At 32.8% G+C, this 26,163-nt stretch overlaps 1 protein-coding gene and 3 non-coding genes across 4 annotated transcripts in view; all 4 read right to left on the reverse strand.

Annotated features, from left to right (window-relative positions):
* Positions 1-5,242: 5,242 nt before the first annotated feature.
* The window catches only part of Ac3 (Adenylate cyclase 3), a 321,798-nt gene continuing 300,877 nt past the window's right edge, over positions 5,243-26,163 (reverse strand). The window contains exons 13-20 of the mRNA XM_089651683.1: positions 24,876-25,147; positions 23,551-23,626; positions 16,690-16,915; positions 13,990-14,072; positions 13,798-13,896; positions 11,786-12,034; positions 10,754-10,909; positions 5,243-8,448 (exon numbers count right to left, since the gene is read on the reverse strand). Coding sequence (XP_089507809.1) covers positions 8,164-8,448; positions 10,754-10,909; positions 11,786-12,034; positions 13,798-13,896; positions 13,990-14,072; positions 16,690-16,915; positions 23,551-23,626; positions 24,876-25,147 — 1,446 coding nt within the window. The 3' untranslated portion in view covers positions 5,243-8,163. The remainder of the gene's footprint in view (positions 8,449-10,753; positions 10,910-11,785; positions 12,035-13,797; positions 13,897-13,989; positions 14,073-16,689; positions 16,916-23,550; positions 23,627-24,875; positions 25,148-26,163) is intronic.
* LOC149424544 (5S ribosomal RNA) lies at positions 14,852-14,970 on the reverse strand. The gene has a single exon (XR_016302171.1). It is a non-coding gene; the product is annotated as a 5S ribosomal RNA (ribosomal RNA).
* Positions 15,294-15,412, reverse strand: LOC149424545 (5S ribosomal RNA). Its single transcript, XR_016302173.1, has one exon. It is a non-coding gene; the product is annotated as a 5S ribosomal RNA (ribosomal RNA).
* LOC149424546 (5S ribosomal RNA) lies at positions 15,736-15,854 on the reverse strand. Its single transcript, XR_016302174.1, has one exon. It is a non-coding gene; the product is annotated as a 5S ribosomal RNA (ribosomal RNA).

Below are 26,163 nucleotides of genomic sequence, written 5' to 3' on the forward strand. Positions count from 1 at the left end.
TTTGTTTCAAATTATAAAATATAGGCAATAAAAGAAATCGATATTTCACGATTTCAGAGGTAAGTTAATATTTATTCATTATTTGTGACTCCATGATCATTGAAAAAAAATTTTGCCTTTTTTTTACTTTTCAAAAATAAGTAAAACTTTTCATAAATTATTAAAAAAGACCTCTTTTGATGGATTTAAATTTTATTTTCAATCACCCGATTTACGTTGTAACACAAATTTGTCGTATATAATGTTTAAATTCCGGATCAAAAAAGCCATTTTTTTTTTTTTTTTATTCTTAAATTATATATTTTACTGTATTTATAAAGTAGGTTGAAAAAGATTTTTTTTTTATTATAACCATTATCTCACAAACAATTGTCAAAGTTGCAAGTTAAAATTGAATTTTTAATTTCTTATATTTTCTAATTTATAAATAAAACAGCACAAATCCGTACTAGATATTTGCTATACTTTGTGATTTAAAAAATAAATATTTAGTTTTTTTCAAGTATTTTGTCCTCAAATCCAAATTTTATTTTTGTGGGCCTCGCAGCCGACCCTCTTAAGTCATTTAATGTACGCTTTCCAATAAATTACAATATATTTAAAATAACATTATTATTGTTATACAAATGAACCTATTATCTTCACTTACTTACAGGTGTGTAGTTGATAAGTTTTACTTCAAAACATATTTATGATTAATTTGTAAACTTATGTCTTTTGTTTTGATTTTTAATGAAATGTTAAATACACAAATATTTTCTTCAAATGTGTAGTTTTATTATAAGCACCATTTTTTACGTGATGTCTTCTCTCAGCTGAGGTTAGCAAGAACCTTTGGCTTTTTTAACATGACATGATTTCCACCTCAACTCTTTAAAATCCTCAATTAAAAACATCATCTTCCGGTTTGATACTCTTCCTCAATAATTGATATTGATATTTTTTTTGTATTTGGAATCCTTTCTAATATATATTATTTAAATCTTGGTATTTACATCTCTAAACAGTTCTAAGTAACGATATTTTTAATTAGCAAAAGAGAGGTGAAAATCACGATGAAGTTACCACAATAAAGAATACGGAGGTCTTGTGAGGCAGGGCAATACTGAGAAAATCTTCCCCTCTTGAAAATGCCGCAAATATGCAATATGTTATTTTAAATGAGTAAATTGTCAAATAACACAAACTTATCAAATGAAAATTATTTGCACCGGGATTTGAACCCGCGATCTGCAATTTGTATTAATATTATGTAATATTATTTCAGTAGTCATTAAGAAAATAGAAAAAGAGGATGATTTTCATTGATACAAAAAATCATAGCTTAAAATACATTACCATTATATCGCGTACTATGAAGTACTTACTTAGCGCTGGACAAACCATAGGCCTTTGGTGTATCTTCTTATGTGGCATTTTCGAACTTTTCGAGACGCTTTGTGTTGCCTGTCGCCTGTTCCCATTATCTGCAGTCGCGCTAGAAGTACAGATTGTGATACAAGGGGTCGTTCCCAATGCTGTTTTCTACGTGGAAGCGGACCGTGAAGCATTTTGATGAAGAAGAGATTTGAAGCAATATTCGATTTTTTGTATTTAAGTTAGATTTTCAGGAAATTTCAGTTAAGCCGTGCGCTGCACGGATTTGCTGAAAATCTTCATACAAAAAAACAAATATTCTAAAAAAAATAAAAGTCATTTTCGGATACAACAACATCAATAATGCCATTTTAGCAATCGTACACCCAAAAGTCACCAGCCGTCACTTCTTGGGATTACTTATGGTAGTAAGTTCTCGGAGAAATAGAATAAAACAAGAACATGTTATGGTTATATTATTTATTTTCTGCCACCTATGTGCATAATAATAAGTTTACTATTACTCCCAAACTTGGTAATACATAATATGATTGCATTCGCTGCACAGTGAGAGATATTTCATTGCTAATATTAATATGTTTTCCTGAGTGGCATTGGGTTCAAATGCACTATCATTGAATAATTAATAATTTAATTTTCTATTACACTATTACACGTAGAAATTCATACTACAGGAATAAATAACACAATTACTCATTTAAGAATATCCAGATATTCTGACTTAAAATTAATTACTTTCGCTAATAATCACTCGCTTCTTGCTTCATGTTTTTAATGCCTACTTTAAATAAAATATATTATTGTCTAAATGTAATTTAAAACAACGCTTCAATAAATAATATTTGCCTTTTGGTGTTTATTTGGAAAATGATTATTAGAGATATGTAGGAGATATTAAAGTAAACGAAGGCGGATTTTAAACTTCTAAATTTGATTTAATAATACTACTTTCTTACATTTTTAGGTTCTAATATTTTCATTTTTAAAAAAGATTGGAAAAATACTGCAAATTAAAATTCTTTAACCAAGCTGAAAACAAACAAGCTAAATTAACCTGTAAACCGGGGAATTCCGTTTTGAATTACGCAGCATATAACGGGCGCGAACTTCTTCACTAGGACGTATCAGTACGTCACGCCCGGAGGACGTAATTTCAAATTATTATTTTTTTTCATTTATCTATTATAAAAGTGAAAACATCGAATTAAAAAAATAGAAACTTTACAAACAGTTATAAAGATTACAAAAAATATTTAAAAAGGTTATAATTACAGAACAATAAACAAAAGCACACAGATAAAAGAGAAACATTGATTTAAAAAACGAAAATATGTAAAAATTAAAAACTCAATTTCCGTGTGATATGCTCGGAAATATACGTCCAGCTCGTTCTAGGGCGCAACATATATTTCAAGGACGTATTCATAAGTCCTACCCGTACCCGATACTGTTTACGTTTGACGTATTTATACGTCCAGCCCCGTTAACAGGTTAAAGGTCTTACTGTATTTGTAATACTATTGGTGTGATTTTTTCCTGCGTATCTAAAAATAATGTGGAAAATTAAAATGTAAATGAATTATTAAATTCTTTTCATAGGCCGAATTGTCAGAAATATTTACGCTATTTTTTTCATAATCAACGTAAAATTATCAGAAAGCAAGTCTTAATAACATGTACCTAATTGTTATTTTCTAATATTTAAATATCAACCCCTATTTTATCTAAACGTTAATATGTAGAAAAAAAACTCTAATAACAAATAAGCCAGATTTCATTCATGCTACTATTTATAACAAAGTAATTTGTTGCCAAGTTTTTTTTTTTAATTAAACCGATTACTTATTAACTTTCATAGAAAATTCAAGTTTTTTGCCACATATTATTGTACTAGCCAGTGGCCATTACTTTCAGAATAAATTAGAAAATAACCACATCACTAATATCATAATATTGAATGCCACTTTTTTCATAATAAATAAGGATCAATCCGTAATAAATATTATTTATAAATCTAGAAGAATAGTCTATACATTCAGTTTGAAAAAATATCACATTCTAATAAGTACAGATAATTAGTAGAAAAAACTTACGACTGAAAAAACAAATGTTTTTGTATATCGAATTAAAAACAAAAACACTTTAAAATAATTTGTTAAATTCGTCCTTACACTTTAAAAAGTGTAAACGGATTGTTATCAAAATTAGAAGCAAATGATCAAATTTTAAAATTGATTTTCAAGTTTTGTGAAGGTTCTATTCAAGTTCTGTTAGTATATTGTTATTAGATTCACAAAACTGAAATAGTAACAGAACTTTTTTTTTTATTGTGTTTATTTCTTGCTAGAGCAATCCCGATGAGTAACAGAACTCATTTTAGGACAGGAGGAACTTACAATTCATATGTAGGAGGTAGTAGGAACAATTTTACAACGGTATTTTACAACGGTAACTTCAATAAAACCTTTACGTAACTTGAAAATCAACTTTGAAATTGTTAAAGTTCTGTGAACTAACCCGTCCTTAGTGTTTTATTGTGTATTTTTTGTGGTGAAATTTTGACAAAAAAGACTCCATTAATATTGTAAACCTAAAATAAATAGTTAAAATATTAACATGTACTTACAGAAATTATCTAAACTAAATACGTAAAGTTCACAGCATTATAAAAATATGTTTTTATTCCAAGTCCGATACAAAGCGTGGCTAGTTTACTTTCATCTAGATTATTAAGCGATTACAATGTTCATTATTCAGAGTGAAAATATTGCCGACCGTTAATCAAAGCGAAAGCTTAGATTACGTAGTCGTTAGTTAATTACGTTTCCATCAGATAGAAAGTTGAAAGTTAACTCATTAGCGGTCGAAAATCATAACAATTTTTTTTTTAAACTTGAAAAAAAAGTTCATATTATTTCTCGTAATTCCGCAGTCCGTCTCAATCTCAATTTTTCTTAATTTAAACAAGTATTAAAACAAAACACACCGAAAAGAAATGATGAAGTAGAGAAAGAAAATATTAATGAATTTATACTCGTTGATAAACCATTATATAATTTATAAAAAGTTTGGGTTGAATAAATAATTATTAAATCTTTACTATGTCATAACGCAAATATATTAATAATAAATTCAGCGTTTTGAATGTTTTGGAGTCAATCAAACATTGTATCAAAAAGTAAATAGAAGCTTTTGATTGTTTTTTGTATATTTTTTTATAATTTAAAATAAAAACAAAAACATTTTTCAAACCTGTCAATACTGCTACTTGATTACTTATTTCAGAATAAGGAACTCCGGTAAATTCTTGATTACTTATTTCAGAATAAGGAACTCCGGTGAAAAATTATACGACTTATAATATATATTCACACATGTCAACAAACGTCCATTCTGAATATATAAATTTTACCATTTATTATTATAAGTAGGATAAGTAAATCGTTTTTTTTGTGAATAAAATACTATCCCTTCGAAAAAATACTGCTTGGCATCACTGCATCGGCTGTCTTGGCGGGTTTTAAATTCTGGTATTGTATGAAAAATGTTATGTTTCGTTATTAGAAATTTGTGAATCTAATAGATTCGCTGTTTTTAAATGTACACTAATATGAATTACTGGTTTTGAAGGCTCTTATGATATACTCTTTCAGATTTTCATATTACAAATGGACACATGGAATTAAAAATATTTTAAAAATAGAGGATTTTTGTTACGATTGTTTTGTCGCTTACCGATTGTTTTTTTTCTTGTAAATTGTAGAAATGACACGCTGTATGATATGATACTAAAAAGACAAAGGTAATTAAACAGACGGCTTATAAAGGTTTCTGTCACATTCATTTTATCTTTCAAATATAAAAAAATTCATAAACAAACCTTCGCAAACATATGACATTTTACGGTCGATGACTTTTTGGAATATATTGCAATTATTTGGAAGCGTTGTAAGTTTTTAAATGCAAATAGAAAGCTTTGTGTTATATTTTTTTAACACTGCTTTAGTCATTGATCTAACAGTAATACAAAAGGAAATACAAGGACTAAGTTATGAATCCATCTCAGTTTAGTACCGAGTTGACAAAAACTAAGCTCTTTGTGACGCCACAAGGCTCCTTGTAACGTCACGGGTGTTTTGGCGGGCATTCTAAATTTAAACTTGGAAAATTATTTTAACCATAAAAACTAACCATAAAAACGAAAATAAATATGGTGGTATTTAATATTAAATAACATTATTGATAAAAAAAAAAAACAATTTAAGTAATGGACTAGAGTTCCTTATTCGGAGATAGTGGTAATTAAATCGGCAATTCCAATAAATATTGAAAATTATTAATATTAATTGAAAATGATTTTCCTCTTTCGTGCACGCGTAAATACCCGTGTTTATATGAACACTACTTCAGTAAACGTATTTTAGGTATAAATTGTATGAATACTATTTTAGTAAACGCATTTAAGCATAAATTATATGAACACTACTTTAGTAAACGCATTTTAGGTATAAATTTGTGAACACTACCTTAGTAAACGCATTTTAGGTATAAATTATATGAACACTACATTAGTAAACGCATTTTAGGTATAAATTAAGTTAGTAAATTATAAATGAAACAAATTAAAACAAAATGGTTTTTTATTATTTAAAGGAATCCTTTTCGTTTAAAAAAATACAAATGTTTAAAATATCAGTATGGCGCAATGTTGATAATTTGATATGATGTTTGCAAGTTAGTTTCAGAATGGCAGTGAAAACTCACATTTTATATTTTAACTTTATTTAGGCGGAATAGAAACAGTTTATTTTGCAACATTGTTTTTTATTTGCCTGTAACTAATATAGGTCGCGTACAAATCGTATGCAGTACATATTCGTTGGCAATAAGTATACGAAGTATGCGTGCACACAATGCTTTAGCACTTTAAGTCAGGGCTTTAGTCATTAGAGACCTAGTTTCCAAATAATGGAAAATAAAGGGTTTAATTTACAAAGCAAATGGATTATGAACACAAATTAAAACCAGTTATGAAAGGAGTTATTATAACGACTAATTAGATAAGCATGTTTCTTAAAATTCTATAAAAATATCTAATATGCTGTCTTCTTTCCTCTTCTAGAAAATCAACCTAAAAAGGTACCTGAATACTTAAATAAATAACTTTAAAAACTATCGAAAACAATGAGCTTAAATAATTGAGAACAATAACATTACAAGCATTTTCTTCTGTTCACATTTGAAAAAATCTATACCAGCAAACTTCAGAAATCATTAAATCTAACTACGTTTAAATTATCATATTTTATTAAATACATAGGCGAATATTATTCTAATTTGTCACAGCCCAGCTTATGACTTGAAATAAATAATGTGCATAGAAAAACAATTGCTGATACATTTAAATTCGACAATCTCGTATCTTTACTTAGTGAATATTTGGGACAATATGAAATGTAACAAACACACATTTTTCAAGCATTTTAAGAGTTCATTTTAAACATTGTTTATTAGCACGTATCACTTTATAATCCGATATTAACCTTATTCAAAAAATTTCATTGATGAAATGCAGTGATAATAATCTCTGGTAATCATTGCAAATAATTTCTCACAGTCAATTCATGCTCAGAAGAATTAATTTTAATATAAATCCAATGACTAGATTCGATAACCAACAATTTTGAAAATTTCTCACTTTGGCTTATTTAATCATAAAATAGTAAACCAAGTCAAAAATACACATCATGCTAGATGCTAGGTATAAAAAGTGCAAGTACAAAATTTGAGATGAATTCAGTATTTTAATTTCAATGACAAATTATTTACATCTTTTCAACATTAAAAAAAATTGGATCATGTATTTCACTACACAATTTGCTCGATTTAATAAGAGTATAACTTTAGTGAAATATTGTTTTGTGTTTATATTATATAATATATATTTTAAATGCCTTAACTCCCTGCAATCGGAGGCAATATCGAGCAGTGGTCCTAGATCGCTTCCTTGATCTCCGCGAGAGTAGACAAATCAACCTTAATTGTTAAATCGAGACAGGCAACACCACGATATCAGTTATAATATAAAATTTCGATAGAAGTTCATCAGATCTGCTGGTTCCAGTACTATCATTGTATTTATGTTGCTAAAATTACAGCGATTGGACCCAAGAAAGCGCTAAAGCCATTCCAATATTCTGATGTTTGGAAAGTGTTAGCGCCACCTAGTTGGACCAGCGCTTTGTTGCACAATCAATTTCAAACTGGTGCAGGGGCGGGTGTTCAGAGAAGACGCCGATTTTACCCCCATCAACACTCTCCCTAAATCACCTCCGATCGCATCGAGGTGTGTAAGGCCTTTTAGGTAAATATAAGTTGACATGTGCTCTCTTTGTACCTAGCATGAAAAATATAGTTTATGCTGCCAAATCAAAATACTATGAACTGATTTAAATGTAAATACATAATTGTAATAAATCAATACAAAATCGAACACCATTTTCTTACTAATAATTTGTAAGGAAACTAGTGTTGATAACCTCTCATGATAATGTTTTAATATCTGATATTTATTTTAAAAAATAACGACTGTTTTCGAAAAAAATAATTTTAAAAATTATTCAGAATTTTTAGGACATATGCTCAATCAAACGTTTTTGTTTCAAAGTGAACTTATAAAGACTTAGTTTAACATCCACTTCGATTCAACAACATCGAAGACAGCAAAATAATAATATCAAGGAATTTAATAACACAGTAGTAGTTCACAAATCACAAATTAGAAGGTCAATGTTTCAAGAGGGCGTCACTTTCACGAGCGTCCACACTGGAATCCACACAAGCACTCTCGTCCTGCAGCAGCTTGGATTTGGCGCTGTCCTCGGCTTGGTCGCTGGCAACGCTGGGCTGCTTGGCGTTGGCCGGGGACGAGGTGCTGTAGGAGGGTCTGTCAGCCGATCTCACCGTTCCGTTAGGACTCCTGACGGAGCACTGCGGCGCTGGGCTGCTGTGCTTCTGGATTATTGCGTCTGTCGGACTCACTTCTTCTTCTTCTTTTAATGTAGCCATTCCCTGAACATAAAAAAATAATTAGTAAGTAATGCTCTTCGACCTTAAAAACGAATGGTCGCTCTGAACTAACTAACTAAACTAACTAACCATCACGCCGTTTCCTCGCAAAGGTAGGCAGAGAGGACGGACCGCCAAACAACTCGGTGGCACACGCTCCTTGCCTCATTCACATTCATACATCGTCTCATACATACACTTCTATTATTCTGACTCTTGACATGGCCCGACTCGAGTATCTGATTCACTTGATCGTGTCATGTCTTCCTCGGGCGTCCCCGACTTCTGCTACCATTCACATTTGAATCATATATTTTTCTTACACTCCTTTCTTCTCTCATTTGCTCTACATGCTCAAACCATCTTAGCGTACCTTTCTTTATCTTACTCATTACGCTAACATCCGCCTTGCACTCTTTGCGGATCTCCACATTCCTCACACGATCATACATGGTTTTTCCACACATACGCCTCAGGGATCTCATTTCAACAGCATTCAATCTACTTTCATCCTTTCTTTTCCAGTTCCATGCCTCACTTCCATACATCAGGGTAGGTACCAGCACTCCATTGTGAACTGCTAACTTCGCTTCTTTGGACAATTTTTTGCCAGCGCCAACTGCGTTCAGTCCTCCATTAATGGAGTTACCTGCATTTACCCTTCTTTCAATATCTCTGTCAACCTTCCCATCTCTCGTAAACATACTCCCTGAATACACAAACTCATACACCTGCTCCAATTATTCCTCAATCACAGCTATATTGCACACTGTTTTCGTACTCTCTCTTTCAAACACCATTACTCTGAAAATAAATCGAAAATTAAATTTATGGTTATTGCTGTATCAACTGTATCGGCAGTTGCAAATCACATTTTATGAGACAAAAAATTAGACAATTTACACTAGTTTAAAACAGGTTTATTTTTCAAAAATAGTGACGCATTTGGAGTAAGTAAGAACTTTCTGACAATATTTCCCTTCACACTATCGTAACATGTTCTATTTTTAAACTGTGCAAAACAAAAACAAGGGTGTTGGCTCTGAAAGGCAGATTATTTAAGGGAAATTAAATAGGAAAACCGTGGGCGTAGAAAGGTAACAGATTGCCTAGAGGCGAGGTTGGCTATTTTCGGAGAATAAACATGCAGGATGAAAATAGACACCGGGCAATTTGTTGAATCAAAACAACCACATATCAAACATTGCCCAAGGAAACGTGTTCTAGTTAAATGGATTTTTCTAACCAAACTCTGGAATTAAACGGTTGCAAAAAAATGAGGTCCATAAAGAGTTTGTTTGTTCGAATAATGAATTACTGATGTAAGCGTAATGCGTAAAGTGAAATGAAGAAACAGACGGTAATGTGGTAATGCCTTGTAGTAATAAGTACCAAAGGGAATCCACGGACGAAGAAATATATATAGATAATATGATAGGACATTGTCCAAAGAAGCGAAGTTAGCAGTCCACAACGGAGTGCTGGTACCTACCCTGATTTATGGAAGTGAGGCATGGAACTGGCAAAAAAAAGGATGAATGTAGATTGAGTGCTGTTGAAATGAGATCCCTGAAGCGTATGTGTGGTAAAACCATGTTTGATCGTGTGAGGAATGTGGAGATCCGCAAAGAGTGCAAGGCTGATGTAAGCGTAATGAGTAAGATTAAGAAAGGGACGCTTAGATGGTTCGGGCATGTAGAGCAAATGAGCGAAGATAGGAGTGTAAGGAGGATATATGATGCAAATGCGAATGGTAGCAGAAGTCGGCGACGCCCAAGGAAGACATGGCACGATCAAGTGAATCAGATACTCGAGACGGTCCATGTCAAGAGTCAGAATAATAGAAGAGTATTTATGAGACGATGTATGAATAAGAATGAGGCAAGAAGTGTGTGCCAAGACCGAGTTGTTTGGCGGTCCGTCCTCTCTGCCTACCCCTGCGGGGAAACGGCGTGATGGTTAGTTAGTTAGTTAGTTAGCGGAATCGGACGAAAGAGTATCAGGAATGTGCACAGAAAATAACGAAAATTTAAATCAAATAAAGGGCCGGGATAACCGAAGATTATGAAGAAGACAATGTAGAATTTGGCATAAATCCAGGAATATCGGCATTACAAAAGAAAATATTCCATCTTCTTTAGGGTCAAAATGGCGTTATTAGTTAGCAAGTAATAACCGCGTTAATTTTGCAATCAAAATATTAATATTTATACACGGTGTCTGGAAACTAGTGTTGCAAGGTCGAGTAGTAACAGAATATGAATGTGACACAATTGTTAGTTATATTAGTATCAAATATTGTTCATACTTGTCCAGGGTTGGCAAGGGGCGCAGGTGTTGGTATCTCCCCTCTTCCTTGTAAATAATACGTCATAAGCTGCCCCTTTCCTTTTACTGAGACCAATCCGCGTTGCTCAAACTTGAAGCCGAAGTTCTGTAAAATTTGGCTCGTGTCCTCGGTAACCTATAATCAATTTATTAAACTTTAAATAAATACATTAAAAACTCTTAGGTTAATTTTTATTGTAAAACATTTAAAGCGACATCTACAATATCGATTTGAAACTACTCATTGCTTGAAAAATGGTTTGATTCTTTACTGAAAATATTCCAGAATACTAGAAGCTTTTCCGGGGAGAGAAAAATTATTTTAAATTATGACGGTAGATGGTGAGTTTCATTTTCTAGGTAGAAAATTCAAAAGCATGATTATAGAGAAAACAATTTGTTTCAGTTTTCTTGTGCCCTGAGTTAAACACAGTACCGCAAGCATTTATGTTAATTATTCCAAACGACTGTTTTAGGCATATTTTTTTATCAAAATCTATGATATCACCTTGTTCCACGCTCATACCGCAAAATCATTTCATCCACGAAATCATGACAAAACGAAGCAAAAATGTAGCATTTTTTTTATTTGTGCTAAATAAAATGTTATGACATTATTCTTATTTGTGAGTGGTTTACATAGCGTTCGTATAAACACATATTTATTATTACTATTTCTTCCCACTCGGTCAGCTGTTCTATTTACGATTTTAAACGTGAGGGTAGCCATTTTGTTATCCAAACAGGAGCATTACTCGCAAAAGTAAAGCTACGATTACACTTCACAGTTTTTATTATAATAATTTTTTGGTAATTATAGTTTGTTTTGTTTAAAAATATATATAAAGATTTTTTTTAGTTTGTCATGAATAACCACCCCCCAAATTTTCGCGGTATGAGACGGTGCGTACCATCTAATTAAATCAGTAATGAAAGATATTGTATCTTTAAAATGTTTCATAGATTTAGTAATAAGGTGAAACTGGTATATTCATTGATTTCTTTATGAGACCTGAATGCATCCTGCTTTCCCTGTGCTCTCCATCCTGGACGCCACGTTGACTGTGTTCCCCCATATATCGTAGTGCGGCTTTCTCGCCCCGATGACCCCGGCCGTGATAGGTCCATGGTTGATGCCCATCTTCAGCACAAAGTGGTTGAAGGACTGCTCGTTGATGCTCTGCAGGGCTTTTTTTAGCTCTAGGGCGAATTCCACTAGTAGTGAGAGGTGGGACCAGCGGACATTTACAGGATCGTCTGGCTGTAATTTAAACATATTTCATAATGAATACAACTTTATTAGTAAATTTTTGATGGCAACATATTTTTTCCCGCCTATGGGGGGTAATACCGACTCTTGGGTAGCAAGCGTGGCAAGACGGGACGACGCTACATTCGGGCAGCCTCGTGAATTGTCGGCCGATCCCTCCCAGACGCTAAAACTCTGTGTCGTATATTTTCTTCCATTCTCACTAAAATTATGTGATGTAACTATTATAAACAATGATTAATTTTTAATTCGAAATACATATATTTCTTTGCATATATTTTTCTAAAATAATTGTTTTATTATCAAAAAAATAATTTTTCACTGTTTTCGATGTTTCACATCTGCAAGGCGTCTGTGACAGCAAATTTTTTTTAAATTAATTTTAGCACATTCTTGTGTTTAATATAAGTAAATTATTTTTTAAAAATGATTATATGGGACTAGCGATAATGGTGACTTCTAGCTGACTTGATTTTGAGTGGAAAATTTGGAACAAAAAAAAATGGCGTTTTGTTTTCTTTTCGGTAGTGAAAATGATTATATTAAAATGCAAAGCAGATTTACTACAAATAAATAATGATTAGATTTTATATTGTTAAAATCAGTGTATTTTTGTAGCGCATAAAAATTAATCAAATACTTGAGTCGGGTCATATTTCAGAATAACAGAAGAGTATGTAGTATGTAAGTATAATATATTAATTGGAATGGAGTAAAAACGAGGAGTATGTTGTGTACGCGGAGAGAGTTATGTGGCGGCGTTGGTCTATCGCAGAGGTGGGAAACCTGCGGCCCGCTGACCACAACAAAAATAGCATATCAAAATTACTTTCAGAACGCGATAACGGTTTTTCTTCTTTTTTCTTTTCTTATTTTTTCTTTCAAATACATTATTAAGACATTATTACAAAACCCAGAAGGAGGTATAACATAACTGACAGGTACGTTAATAGTAAACACTATAGACGGAAATAAAGAGGCGATCTAACGTCCCTTTTTTAATTTCTTATTAGTTTGCTAATAAGCAAATAAATTTACAATTAGAAATTATGAATATAATGCTAATCAATGTTGAGAGTCGCTCACAGATAAAATTACAGTTGTGGATTTATCTGTATTTAAGAAGGAAACTATTCTCGTGTTTGAAATTTAGTTGTAAAATTCTGGTTGCAGACCATGTGTTGCAAAAAACAGGCGAAAAAACCATTTCCGTGGTTTTAATTAAAGTTTGTAAACTTGTACAAAACTCTTAAGTTAAAACCAGTTTTGTGTTCAGAATGCAACGATCTAATTCCAATTGTAGATTCATCTGCTGACGCATTTTGAAGGAAAATATTATCGCGTTCCGAGTGCAGTTATACATTTCTAATACTCATTTGTGAACTCGACGTTTGATCACGCAAACAATTGAGATGTTAGACTCGAGTTTTAGACTCTTGTAAAGGTAAACATGTTCATTTTTAATTGAAAAAAGTTCTTACTAAGTTAATTTAAATAATTATACTATATATTATAAAATAAATAAAAATATTTTAAAAAAGAATACAGAAATAAAAGCATTAATTTCTTGAATGTCGGTAAAAACTAAGATTAAATTATAACTTCTTTCGTTGATTATTTTCAAAGAGATTTTATAATATTATTTGCAGTGTAAAACAAATAAGTATGATGCTTAGTAAGCAGATTTTCCACTGTTTAACTAAATATTTACAAATTTCATGCAAGTTAAGTTTTTGATAAATCGCATCACATACCTTTGCTTGTCTAGAAGGGTTGAGCCCAGCTGCCGCCATGTACGATGAGCCAATGGTTTTGATTTTTATAATATCTTGGAACTTAGGCAATTCTAACAGCTGAAAATGAAGTAAGGGAATGATTGTATTGTACATGAATATACTCGTAATATAATTTATTATACTTTCAAAATTATCAAATTTTCTACTCACAGCATCAAAGTCGGAAATAACTTCGTTCAAGAATCGCAAACACTCTAATCCTTGATTGTTTACCGTCTCTTCTGAATAAAATTCTGAAAAAAGTAGAATAAAGTGTTTTTGTCAAAAATAAATCAATTTGTGAAATATGTAAAGTTTCAACTAGTGTTGGATTTTGATCAATAATGTAGATCACTCCAACCATAAAGGAAATCCAAATATATGAAACGGTGAAATTTTGATAAGCTCTTGCTGGTTTATTTTAGGGTTTTAGGTTGTTTATAATGTGTTTGTGATGTATTATAAAATAAAGAAATATTATTCATTAGTTTATGCAGAAGTTGCTTCATGGCATTGATCGTTCGTAAGCTTATTTTTTATAAAATATTGATATTTCCTTCACATTTAGATTTGACACTTAAAACCCTATATTTAGTTCTACACGTCAGATTTCACTGAGGCAACAAGTATTGAAGTGAAACTTCTTTACCCGCGTCATGCAATTTCGAGTACCGGAGTAAAACCAACTCATGACCGAAACGAAAATGCGGGACCGATTAAAGTTCATTTGATCTAGTCAAAGTTTTGAAGTAAAATATAAATGCTTCTTAGCTCATCTCGACAACTGGCGTTGGTGGTGTAATGGTCAGCGTAGTTGCTTTCCAAGCAGTTGATCCGAGTTCGATTCTCGGCCATCGCACATTATTTTTTTGTTTTTAACGCCTTTTTTTTTTCAATGGTTGACCATAATATCAATCCACTAAGTAATATTTTAGGCCTGTAGCATACTTGAAAAGTTAAAGAATGATATAAAATTTTTTATGATGTTAACGATAAAAAAATAAAAAAAAACATAAAATTACCATAAAAAATGGGCCAACGGCACGCGGTGTTCCCAAGCGGTCACCCATCCAAGTACTGACCGCGCCCAATGTTGCTTAACTTCGGTGATCGGACGAGAACCGGTGTGTTCAACATGGTATGGTCGTTGGCAAACGCTAAACAATATTAATTTCTATTCTACCTGCCAATAAATATATGAAAATTAGTATAAAAAAGCCCTAATAATACTGAAAACATTAGCAAGGTGTGTGCGACGTTGATAAAAATAATCATTACATACGCGCTTGAAAAAGATCGTAATTACATCCATAACTTTGCAGGAATTTTTTTTTTCAATGGTTGACCATAATATCAATCCACTAAGTAATATTTTAGGCCTGTAGCATACTTGAAAAGTTAAAGAATTTTATGATATTATTAATGATAGTAACGATAAAAAAATAAAAAAAAACATGAAATTACCATAAAAAATGGGCCAACGGCACGCGGTGTTCCCAAGCGGTCACCCATCCAAGTACTGACCGCGCCCAATGTTGCTTAACTTCGGTGATCGGACGAGAACCGGTGTGTTCAACATGGTATGGTCGTTGGCAAACGCTAAACAATATTAATTTCTATTCTACCTGCCAATAAATATATGAAAATTAGTATAAAAAAGCCCTAATAATACTGAAAACATTAGCAAGGTGTGTGCGACGTTGATAAAAATAATCATTACATACGCGCTTGAAAAAGATCGTAATTACATCCATAACTTTGCAGGAATTTTTTTTTTCAATGGTTGACCATAATATCAATCCACTAAGTAATATTTTAGGCCTGTAGCATACTTGAAAAGTTAAAGAATTTTATGATATTATTAATGATAGTAACGATAAAAAAATAAAAAAAAACATGAAATTACCATAAAAAATGGGCCAACGGCACGCGGTGTTCCCAAGCGGTCACCCATCCAAGTACTGACCGCGCCCAATGTTGCTTAACTTCGGTGATCGGACGAGAACCGGTGTGTTCAACATGGTATGGTCGTTGGCAAACGCTAAACAATATTAATTTCTACTCTACCTGCCAATAAATATATGAAAATTAGTATAAAAAAGCCCTAATAATACTGAAAACATTAGCAAGGTGTATGCGACGTTGATAAAAATAATCATTACATACGCGCTTGAAAAAGATCGTAATTACATCCATAACTTTGCAGGAATTTTTTGAAGTGAAACTTCTTTACGCGCGTCATGCAATTTCGAGGACCGGAGTAAAACCGACTCATGACCGTGACGAAAAAACGGGATCATTTCGCTATAGGAGCCTAGCTAATATTATATACCTAGTTTAACTCACTCTCCTAACTCATCTTCGCTGTCTACAGGCAGAGCGCACGACTGTGGTCGTGAAGAACCGAGGTTCGATCCCCGCTTTAACTAATTTTTTTTTTCTTTTTTTATAACTTTTAATTTTTTTTATCACATGCTACTTATAAATATGTCAATAGACAGAAAAAAAGAGAGAATGAAATGAAAAGAGAGAGAGAGAAGAATACTAGAAGTTTCACTTCTGTCTTGCGTAGGCTTGACACACCCATTTTTTTATTTGATCATTGGAGGCAACATCAAGGTTATTAATTTGTTAATAATAAATTAATCACGAAATCTGTGTAGAATTTGCACTTTTAAGCAAGTTTTTATTTTAAGAAAAGCGATTGACTAGTGTAAAATTGGCCCTAGAAAGTCGAAAAATCCTCACTCGAAATCGAAAAGTTCTTTCAAATACCAACTATGAAATGAAAATGCAAAAAAAAATATTGAAAACCTGACATTGGCTCTTTTAGAAGAAAGCCATAGATCTAAAAACAAGTAAACAAATTACCAGAAAAGTTAGGCATGGATGCGAATAGCACCCCCACCTCTGCGTAACTTTGCGAGTAGAGCTCGTGGTGCTGACGGCGGCGATGTCCCATGAAGTGTGCGGCCACGTGCGGCGGTAGCACGTTGTACACGAGCGCCTCGTTGCGGCGCCGCATGTCCGCCGCGCGCTCGCGCTGCTCCTCGATCTGCGTCTTCCACAGGAACAGGACGCGGGATGTTTGTTCCATCTGCATGCAGCAAGCATTTCATTAATATGACACTGTGACAAGTGATTTTTTTTAAATAGATAGAACCAAAATCATCGCCGGATGGAATTACTATAAGCATAATCAAAGATGCACTGCCAGCTATAGGAGACAGATTAGTTGCACTAATAAATGAATCTCTAACTAAGGGAATTTTTCCGCAGTCATGGAAAACCTCCATAATAACACCAGTGCCCAAAATAATAAATGCTAAAAATTTCGAAGACTTCAGACCAATAAATGGATTGCCTAAATATGAACAATTACTAGAATGCATTGTGAAAGAACAGATGAGTAAATTTATAGAAAAAAATAACATCCTAGTAAAAGAACAATCTGGGTTTAGAAATAAATATTCCTGTGAAACAGCAATAAATTATGTGATAAATGAATGGAAAACAGCTATGGATCAGAAGAAAATCACAATAGCAGTGTTCTTGGATTTTAGACGTGCTTTTGAAACGATAGACAGAGAAAGACTAATAATGAAATTGAAGGACATAGGAATCCGTGCTAATGAATTGCAGTGGTTTATTGATTACTTAAAAAATAGAAAACAAAAAACCAAAATTGGAGATACTATCTCTGAAGAACAAGAAATCAACATTGGAGTTCCTCAAGGATCTGTTTTGGGACCGCTCCTATTTATTTTATATATTAATGATATAGTGAAGTGCTTAAAGTACTGTTCCATCAAACTTTTTGCAGATGACACACTTTTATATATTATAGCAAATAATATTGAAGATGCGTTGTCAAAAATACAAAATGAACTTAATGAATTATCTTAGTGGTTAAACATAAATAAATTGAAATTAAATGTAACTAAAAGTAAATTTATGGTATTAGGGAAAAAACTAAACGTACATACTGTCCTAAATATAGACAATCAAAATATGGAAGAAGTAAAAGAAATTAAATACCTGGGAATCATAATAGATAACAAGTTAAAATTTAACACTAACTTTGAAATTTTAAATAAAAAAATGGCGAAAAAGGTTAATTTCTTAACTAGGATAAAAGGAAAATTGGACATTAAAATAAGGATATTGGTCTACAATACCACTGTAGCATCCCATCTAAATTATTGTACAAGTGTAATATTTCTAAGTAACAAAACCCAAATTAAGAGAATGGAAGTAATCCAGAACAGAGGCATGAGGTCAATACTGTGTTGTAGCAGGTACACCAGAATAAAAACCATGCAACGTCAACTCGATATTTTAAGTGTGTGGCAACGATTAGTTTATAATACCTTAGTGTTTATTTATAAGCTAAAAAATAAAATGTTACCTGACTATATGTCAAAGAATGTTAGAATTAATAGTGCAGTTCATTTATATCCTACGAGAAACTGCAACGATTTTAGGCTTCCTAAAACACACTTATCAGAAACACAAAACAATATTTATTATAAAGGTTTTAAAATGTTCAATGAACTCCCGGTAATTGTTAAGGAAGCTAAAAGTCTTGCAGTTTTTCGTGGATTATGTCTCAATGTTGTTAAATCTAAATTTTAGTATGTAAGAAGTAAATAATATTGTAGTAGTCATAGAAAATAATATATTAGGTATAAGATGTAAACTCTTATAACTAAATAAAATATACATTAAAAAAAAAAAATGCAAATAATGAGGTATTTTCACAAAACTAAGGATACTGTTTACTAGGGCACCAAAAAAGGTATTTTTATAATGTCTGCCAACATCTTCCTATCATCTCCTTTCCCCTGGAGGAGAGATAGGGCCGGTAATTAGAACAATTTAAACGTTCAACAAGCAATTTAACAAGTTCAATGCAGCATTACGTGCAAAAGAAACGTACAGAATTCGTATGAGGAAACATACGAATTTAAGTGCATATGAGGGACAAGAATCATCAAAAGGTGGGCCTATTTCAATATTGGGAGTTAATATGGGTGGCATCCGTCTAGTTGTACCATTATTTTCTTTCCGTTACTAAATATCCTGCTTCTGTGGCCCGGTTTGTAGTTTCCAAGATCTATCGAGAAACACTGTTAAAAAGGTGTCAAAATTGTTATTTTGAGTGAACCACGGACCAAAGGGTGTAATTTTAAAAATTTTATCCATAATTAATGATTCGTAGTTTCTTCGAGCTGTCATCGAAACAGGGACTCACCCTACGAACATTTTTTTTTTTTTTTTTTTTTTTTATTAAGGAGAAAAAACAGATACAGATATCAATTGACAAAAATATATACGAAACATAAACTAGAGAATTCACCTGCATCCAAACTATTTCTCACGAATTAACTTAAACAGCAGAAAACATTTACAAATATTTTCACTTATAAATAGGGGAAAAATATATACATAAGAATATTATTTTACAAATAGAGATATGAAAGAAATGCGCAATATCCTTTTAAGAATTTACAAATTATTTTTGAAAAAATTTAGAGGGTAAAAAAAATATATATATATATATAAATAGATAAACAATGTTAAACAGAAAGTAAAAAATATATCAATATATTTAAACGAAGTATGTCTAAGTTGTTTACTTTGAACTTTGTAGGAAAACAGTCTTCATTTTTCTACTAAAAGTAGTGCGTGTATCAAAAAATAAGTCAGAGTCCTTGAGGTTTTGATTCTGATTAAGTGATTCGCACATTCTTCTGATTGGATCCCTGACACCAGCATTTGTACGCGTCCTGCTTATGTGGAATAAGTCGTTAAGCCTTGTTACTCTGGGTGGTACTTTGAAGTTTATCAATTTCAGTAAGTCGGGACAGTCAATAACGTTGTTACAGATTTTATACAGAGTCATGAGATCAAGGTATGTTCGCCGGTTAGATAGAGTGGAGACGTTATAACTCGAGAGCATATTTATGTACCCACGTTTGGGTGCGCTCATTCTGTAATTGAGGCATCGCAGAAATTTCTTTTGAATATTTTCAATATTTTCTTTATAGATATCGTAAAGTGGATTCCATATGGAGGTGCAGTATTCAAGTTGAGAACGGACCAGAGTGTGGTAAAGAAGAAGATATGTTTCAGGTTTTCGAAATTCACGGCTGTTTCTGTTGACAAATCCTAGCATGCTGTAAGCTTTATTCACAATATTATCTATGTGCGCATCGAAGTGGAGTTTGGAATCAAAAAGTACGCCTAGATCTCTTATACAGTAAACGCGCTCGAGTAAATAATTACCAATACAATAATTGTGTTTGATAGCGTTGTGATTTTTAGTAAAACTTATTTGTTTACATTTATTGTAACTTAGGTAAATTTTGTTTTCATTGCAAAACGTTTCGAACCTTACTAAGTCGCTTTGTATGAGAAGACAATCGTTTAAATTCCGAACAATGGCAAATATTTTTATGTCGTCAGCGTACAAAAGATATAAACAATGCACGAAACATTTAGTAACAGTGTTAATAAAAAGAATAAACAACAGCGGACCCAGGATTGACCCCTGTGGCACGCCAGAAGTAACTGGTTCCCATGTAGAAGTCTGTCCTCTTAATGATACGGCTTGTTGTCTTTTTGTTAAATATGAGATAAACCAACGTAATAAATTTCCTCTAATTCCGTTGTACATAATTTTTTTTAATAAGAATAAGGTGGTCAACCTCGTCGAAAGCTTTTTTGAAATCGCAATATATTGCATCTACCTGGTGGCCTCGATCCATGCTAGTAAATAAGAAATTGGAGTAAATAAGTAAATTACTCGTGGTAGATTTGCCTTTTACAAACCCGTGTTGTTGTTCAGTAATTTCGGCAGCAAGCTGGGGATATATATTGTCATGGACAAGTCTTTCCAATAGTTTAGGGATCGCCGAGAGAATGGATATTGGCCTATAGTTTTCCACTCTTTGACGCGAGTCACCCTTGTGGACCGGTATAATATAGGCCAACTTCCACCTATCAGGGAAAACCCCATCACTCAGGCATTTATTAAATATTATGGTAAGCGGCACACACAGTGACGACGCAGCAGATCTAAGGAAAAACGCCGGTATTCCATCGTGACCCGCACTCTTGTTTATGTCTATCGATTTTAAACTCGATTGCACTTCTTTTTCCGTTAGTTTAACTGTGTGAATGTGCGCAAGTCCAGAGTCCTGAACTTCCTCGAGTTGGTCAATGTTAATAATTGGGTCATTGATAGAGGAAGGTTCAAATGTTGACTTAAAGAATTCAGAGAACATATCACAAATTTCCTGGGCATCGTTAGATTTGCGCCCTTCGAAGGACATTGCAGCAGGGTATCCATCAGACGATTTTAATGAGGATACGTATGACCAAAAGCTTTTGATATTATTTTGCAATGAACTTTCGATGTTGTCAAAAAATAACCTTCGGGTTTCATAAGTCAATTTTTTGTATGTAGCACGTAAGAAGGAAAATTCACGATAGTCAGAAAGACCTTTATATGTCTTCCATTTGAGCCAGACTTTATCTTTTTTCCTTGATAACCTAATAAGTTCTGGAGTAAACCATATGGGGAATTTGTCATTTCGTCGTGCCAATACTGGAATAAGCTTATCAATTACATTGTTTATTTTTAAATAGAATCGATCTACTGCTTTTTCGGCTGATAAATTTGCGATTTCAGATAACCAATCAATACAATTAATGTCCTCATTAATCTGAGCATAATTAGCTTTCCTGAAATTGCGCCTACGCTGTATTTTGTTTTTGATTTTTGGTTGAATTACGAAGGATATATCAAATTCAAGGGCTGGGTGGTGTCTATCCTCTGAGAGGAGAGGGTTGTTGCTACGTTTAACATTTGTTTCGCGACTGTAGAATACGAGGTCTAAGTATTTTTCATTATGGTTTGGTATACAGTTATATTGGAGTAAGTCCATCAATGACATTGCTTGAAGCAAAGTTTTCGATGCAGCCGTATTTGAGGAGGCGAGACCTTGACTGCTGTCTTCGGAAAATGACCAAGTCAGAGTTGGTAGATTCATATCTCCTAGTACACAAAAAGTATTATTTGGTTGTGATGAATATACAGATTCCAGGTTTTCGGAGAACGTATCATAGACCATAGGTTGTAAGGCAGGAGGTATGTATACTGCACATATGATGAGATTGAAAGATCTTACCGGAATAGAAATGAAGATTTGTTCGATTTGACCATTTTCCCAGTCATTATCCGGTTTAACGTCACAAGCGCTCTCCGCATGAACATAATATTGTTTTTGGCGGCAAATCCAAAATGGAAAATATTAAATCGTCATAAAAATTATTTGTCACCATAAAAATGACATTTATAATATAATAATTTACTGTCGGCATTTAACGTTCATGTTTTGGCAGTGTTTTCAATTGAAGTGTGAGAAATTTTAACTGATGTACTGTAACGGGATAAATTAAGTACCCGTTGATTTATATTATTTGGTGTGGATATCCGACAACTGGCGACACCATGAGACAAGGTTCGCGGTTGGCTGACGGAACAAGAGGAGCTTCGTCTCGAGTATTCGGGTGGCGGATCCAGCAATCACACGTACGGGGAAGAAAGGACTCTTCGCGGATGGCGGTCAACACGAAATCGGGAAGTTTTTAGTTTATCATTATGCATTTCAATATTCAATATTCATTTCAATATTCATTTCAAATATTCAATCTTTAGTTCTCTTACTGTTTGCAATATTGGTTTACTATAATTTTATAAATTTTGTTCTATCGTTATATGGAACTGGCGCCCTTAATATTTATAGTAATGATATTTAAAATTATAATTCATTTTACTACCTACAATGTAGCATAACTTTCAATCACCATGTTAATTATTTTTACGTAATAATACCGACCTACTAACGCATCTTCGAGGTTAGTCGCACCCTGAGATTATTTATATTTAAATTATTCATTGAGTCTCTTGCTATGTTTTGTTTTACAATAAATTATATTCCGTAAATATGAATCTTTTATTTAAGATTATCATCTCCTTATTATTACATATATTCATAATATTTTTTATACGTTACAGTACTACCTAGATCATAGATATATAATTTTCAACATTTGTGTAGGAGACTAAATCCCACACTGGGATCTAGCATAGTTTTTTTTCTAATATCCCTTTTCGTTGTAAGCCGCACGTAACTTTTAACAGAGTCGCACACATTTTCTGCGGATGGAAACTTAACTGAACCCCCGCGTCAGCCAGTTACGGATTCGCCGACAAGCCAGATAAGCTACGATTGTAGTTCCCGGCTTAAATTATACCCCATCTTACGAAACATTGATACACTTTTCCCAAGACTTACAAATACCCATATTGAAGGTAAATCCAACACTACTGTTAATCCACGAACGGAACAACCCACCCTTAGAAAAGCATTGAGAATTTACACAAGCATAAACGTTCCTTCTATCCTGTTAAGTCACTATATCATTAAGCCAAAGGCAAATCACAGATTTAGTTCGTCAAAGGATCTGCTCTACCGTTATCTATCCTAAAAGACCTTTGACTCAAGATACGGGCTAACTCAAGACAGTAGTTGTTTAAAACAAATGACTAAAGAAAATACCCTCGTAATACAAATAAATGATTTTAATGAGAAAAGTTGGTATGTAGATATAACCGCAACCAAATCTTTTAAGAAGTGTATAATATGAACTTGTTTTACTTACGTATCTGCTTAGTATCACAAGAGCAACGGTAATGACGAACATCAGGCAGCACAGCGTGAATTTTGTTGGTATTATTCTGCAACAACAAAATAAATTATTATTTTACCGGATTCACATATCATTGAAATACAATCATAGTTCAATCTATTTACACAGTAGTTTTTTTACGTTTTTAAAATTATGACAAGTTATTATAGTTTCTCTTTTTATTATTAATTTCAATATACACATTGATATTTATGTTAGTGGGCTGGATATGGGAAGGGAGAAGTGGTGAACCAAGAGTTAAATATTCTATGTAAAGGGTTTTGGAAAAGATATTATATTTGAGGATGTGAGGTGATTCAACGTCACTTAAAGACAGTTTAGCAACTATCTTTTGACGCTTTTGACGCATGTCTCAAAATAGTAAAACTATCTCCTTGATCATTTTATACTTACTTTTACCTTAATAAGAAATCTTCTCTATCTATAATCTATTCTATCTTTGTTTTATGGAGAACATGAAGAAATAATTAAATAAGTTGGTGATATAAAAAATGTGTAAATGTCTAAAAATTGTGCTGCATTGAAAAGTGAATAAAATTAATTATCAATCATAATAATTTCACTTATCTGCGAACACAAACTCGCGTTCAATTTAAGTGTTATTTTCACAAAAATTTTTTTTTTGTTCTTTAACCTAATGAGGAAAATCTCAAATTTTCGGATTGTTCTGTTTCGCATTTTTTTATTTGAGAGTCGTTAATATGTATTCAATGATATAATATTTTATTATTTATAAAATTGTAACTGATTGTCTCGTCATTTTTTAGTAGTATTAGTATTATAATAAAAACATTTTGCACTATTCACTTTTTCATAAAATACTAAATTGTCAAATAATTTCGTCAACAGCGTGATGTCTTCAAGATACATTTGAAATAGTATTACTATTATTATTTAAAACAGCAGAGGACCTAAACCTTTTTTTAATAGTTTATTTTTTCCTTTACAAACGTTTTTGAACATTCAACACTCTTTGCCCCAACTCAACTCTCCAAAGCACTCTTTTTAGGATGAATTGCCTAACACAAATAAAAAAATTCAACATCGAGATATTTTTGATCATTTAAAAAAAAACATTACTGGTAATGTAATCAATGCGCACTCACAATACCCGTCCACGTGCACTTAAACACACCGCATAGAATTTTGATATAACTTTTATTCTTTACCTCAGATCATAACTACACCGGAAAAATTTAACACCTAGCCTTAAATAGAATATAGGAATACAAAATAAAATGTTAAATTAACAAAAATAAACAAATTCTTTATTTTACATAGATTCCGGATCCATCGAAGTCAGCAGATCCCTGCAATCCAGTTCAGCTCCAAGCCGCGTTGCCGCCAGCAGTGCTGGGGGTGCAGCTGCCAGCGCAGCGAGCGACGCGCGCGCCAGCAGCGGCAGGGGCGTCAGCGCGCCGGCCGCTGCGCCCAGAGCCCCGCTCGCCAGCCCTTGCGCCGCGCACCACGCGCCGCCTGAGCACGCGCCACTCTCGCCCAAACTCACGTCGGTGGAGTTGTCATACTCGAGGGAGCGGGCGCAGAATTCCTAAAATTATTTACTGAAATTTAGATCATTTTAAAAAACTTTAAATTTTAAAAAATATATAAACATATTATTTCGCTTTTTCTTGGTAAACCTCACAGTAATATTTTTATAACGTTCGGTAAAATAGAAACGATAACTGTAGCAATAATAAATTTCATTACATTTTTAAATACTTATTAGTGAATTACAAAAGAATTTTTTTTAAAAAACACTGTGTGGCAAGCCTACGCACGACGGAAGCTTTTAGTATTCTTCTCTCTCTCTCTTTTCATTTCATTCTCTCTTTTTTTCTGTCTATTGACATATTTATAAGTAGCATGTAATAAAAAAAATTTAAAGTTATAAAAATATGGGATTCGAACCCGGGTCCTGCATAACGAGTGTCGAACGCTCTGCCTCTAGACCGCGAGGAGAGATATTTCGCGCGACGCGGCGTTATCGGCCTTGATTAGTAATTTTAATGATTCAAAATAAAAATAATTAATCAAAATACCGAGCGACTCTACCGGCTCGATTTGTAAGCTATATTTTGACCAAAATATAATATAGGTACCGTAAAGTAAATTAAATTTAAATTAACAAATTTATCTAATTTTTTACTACATTATTACAAATCGTTGATAAAAAAATTAAAAGTTATAAAAATATGGGATTCGAACCCGGGTCCTGCATAACGAGTGTCGAACGCTCTGCCTCTAGACCGCGGTTATTACGTATTCGACCAAAATATCATATAGTCAAAATATCTAAAAGTCGCAGCACGAGAGCATTTTATCACTTTAAAAAAAATTATTATTAAAAAAATCACAAAAAGAAAAAAAAAATAGTTAAAGCGGGGATCGAACCTCGGTTCTTCACGACGACAATCAGGCGCTTTGCCTCTAGACCGTGAAGCTGAGTTTGGGGAGCGACCGAAAGTAGGTATATAATATTGGCTAGGCTCCTATAGCGAAATGATCACGGTTTTTGATGACGGTCATGAGTTGGTTTTACTCCGGTCCTCGAAATTGCATAAC

This window comes from Hesperophylax consimilis, chromosome 4 (genome assembly GCF_061612785.1).
Source record: "Hesperophylax consimilis isolate HC1 chromosome 4, BYU_Hcon_1.0, whole genome shotgun sequence".
Lineage (NCBI taxonomy): Eukaryota > Metazoa > Arthropoda > Insecta > Trichoptera > Limnephilidae > Hesperophylax > Hesperophylax consimilis.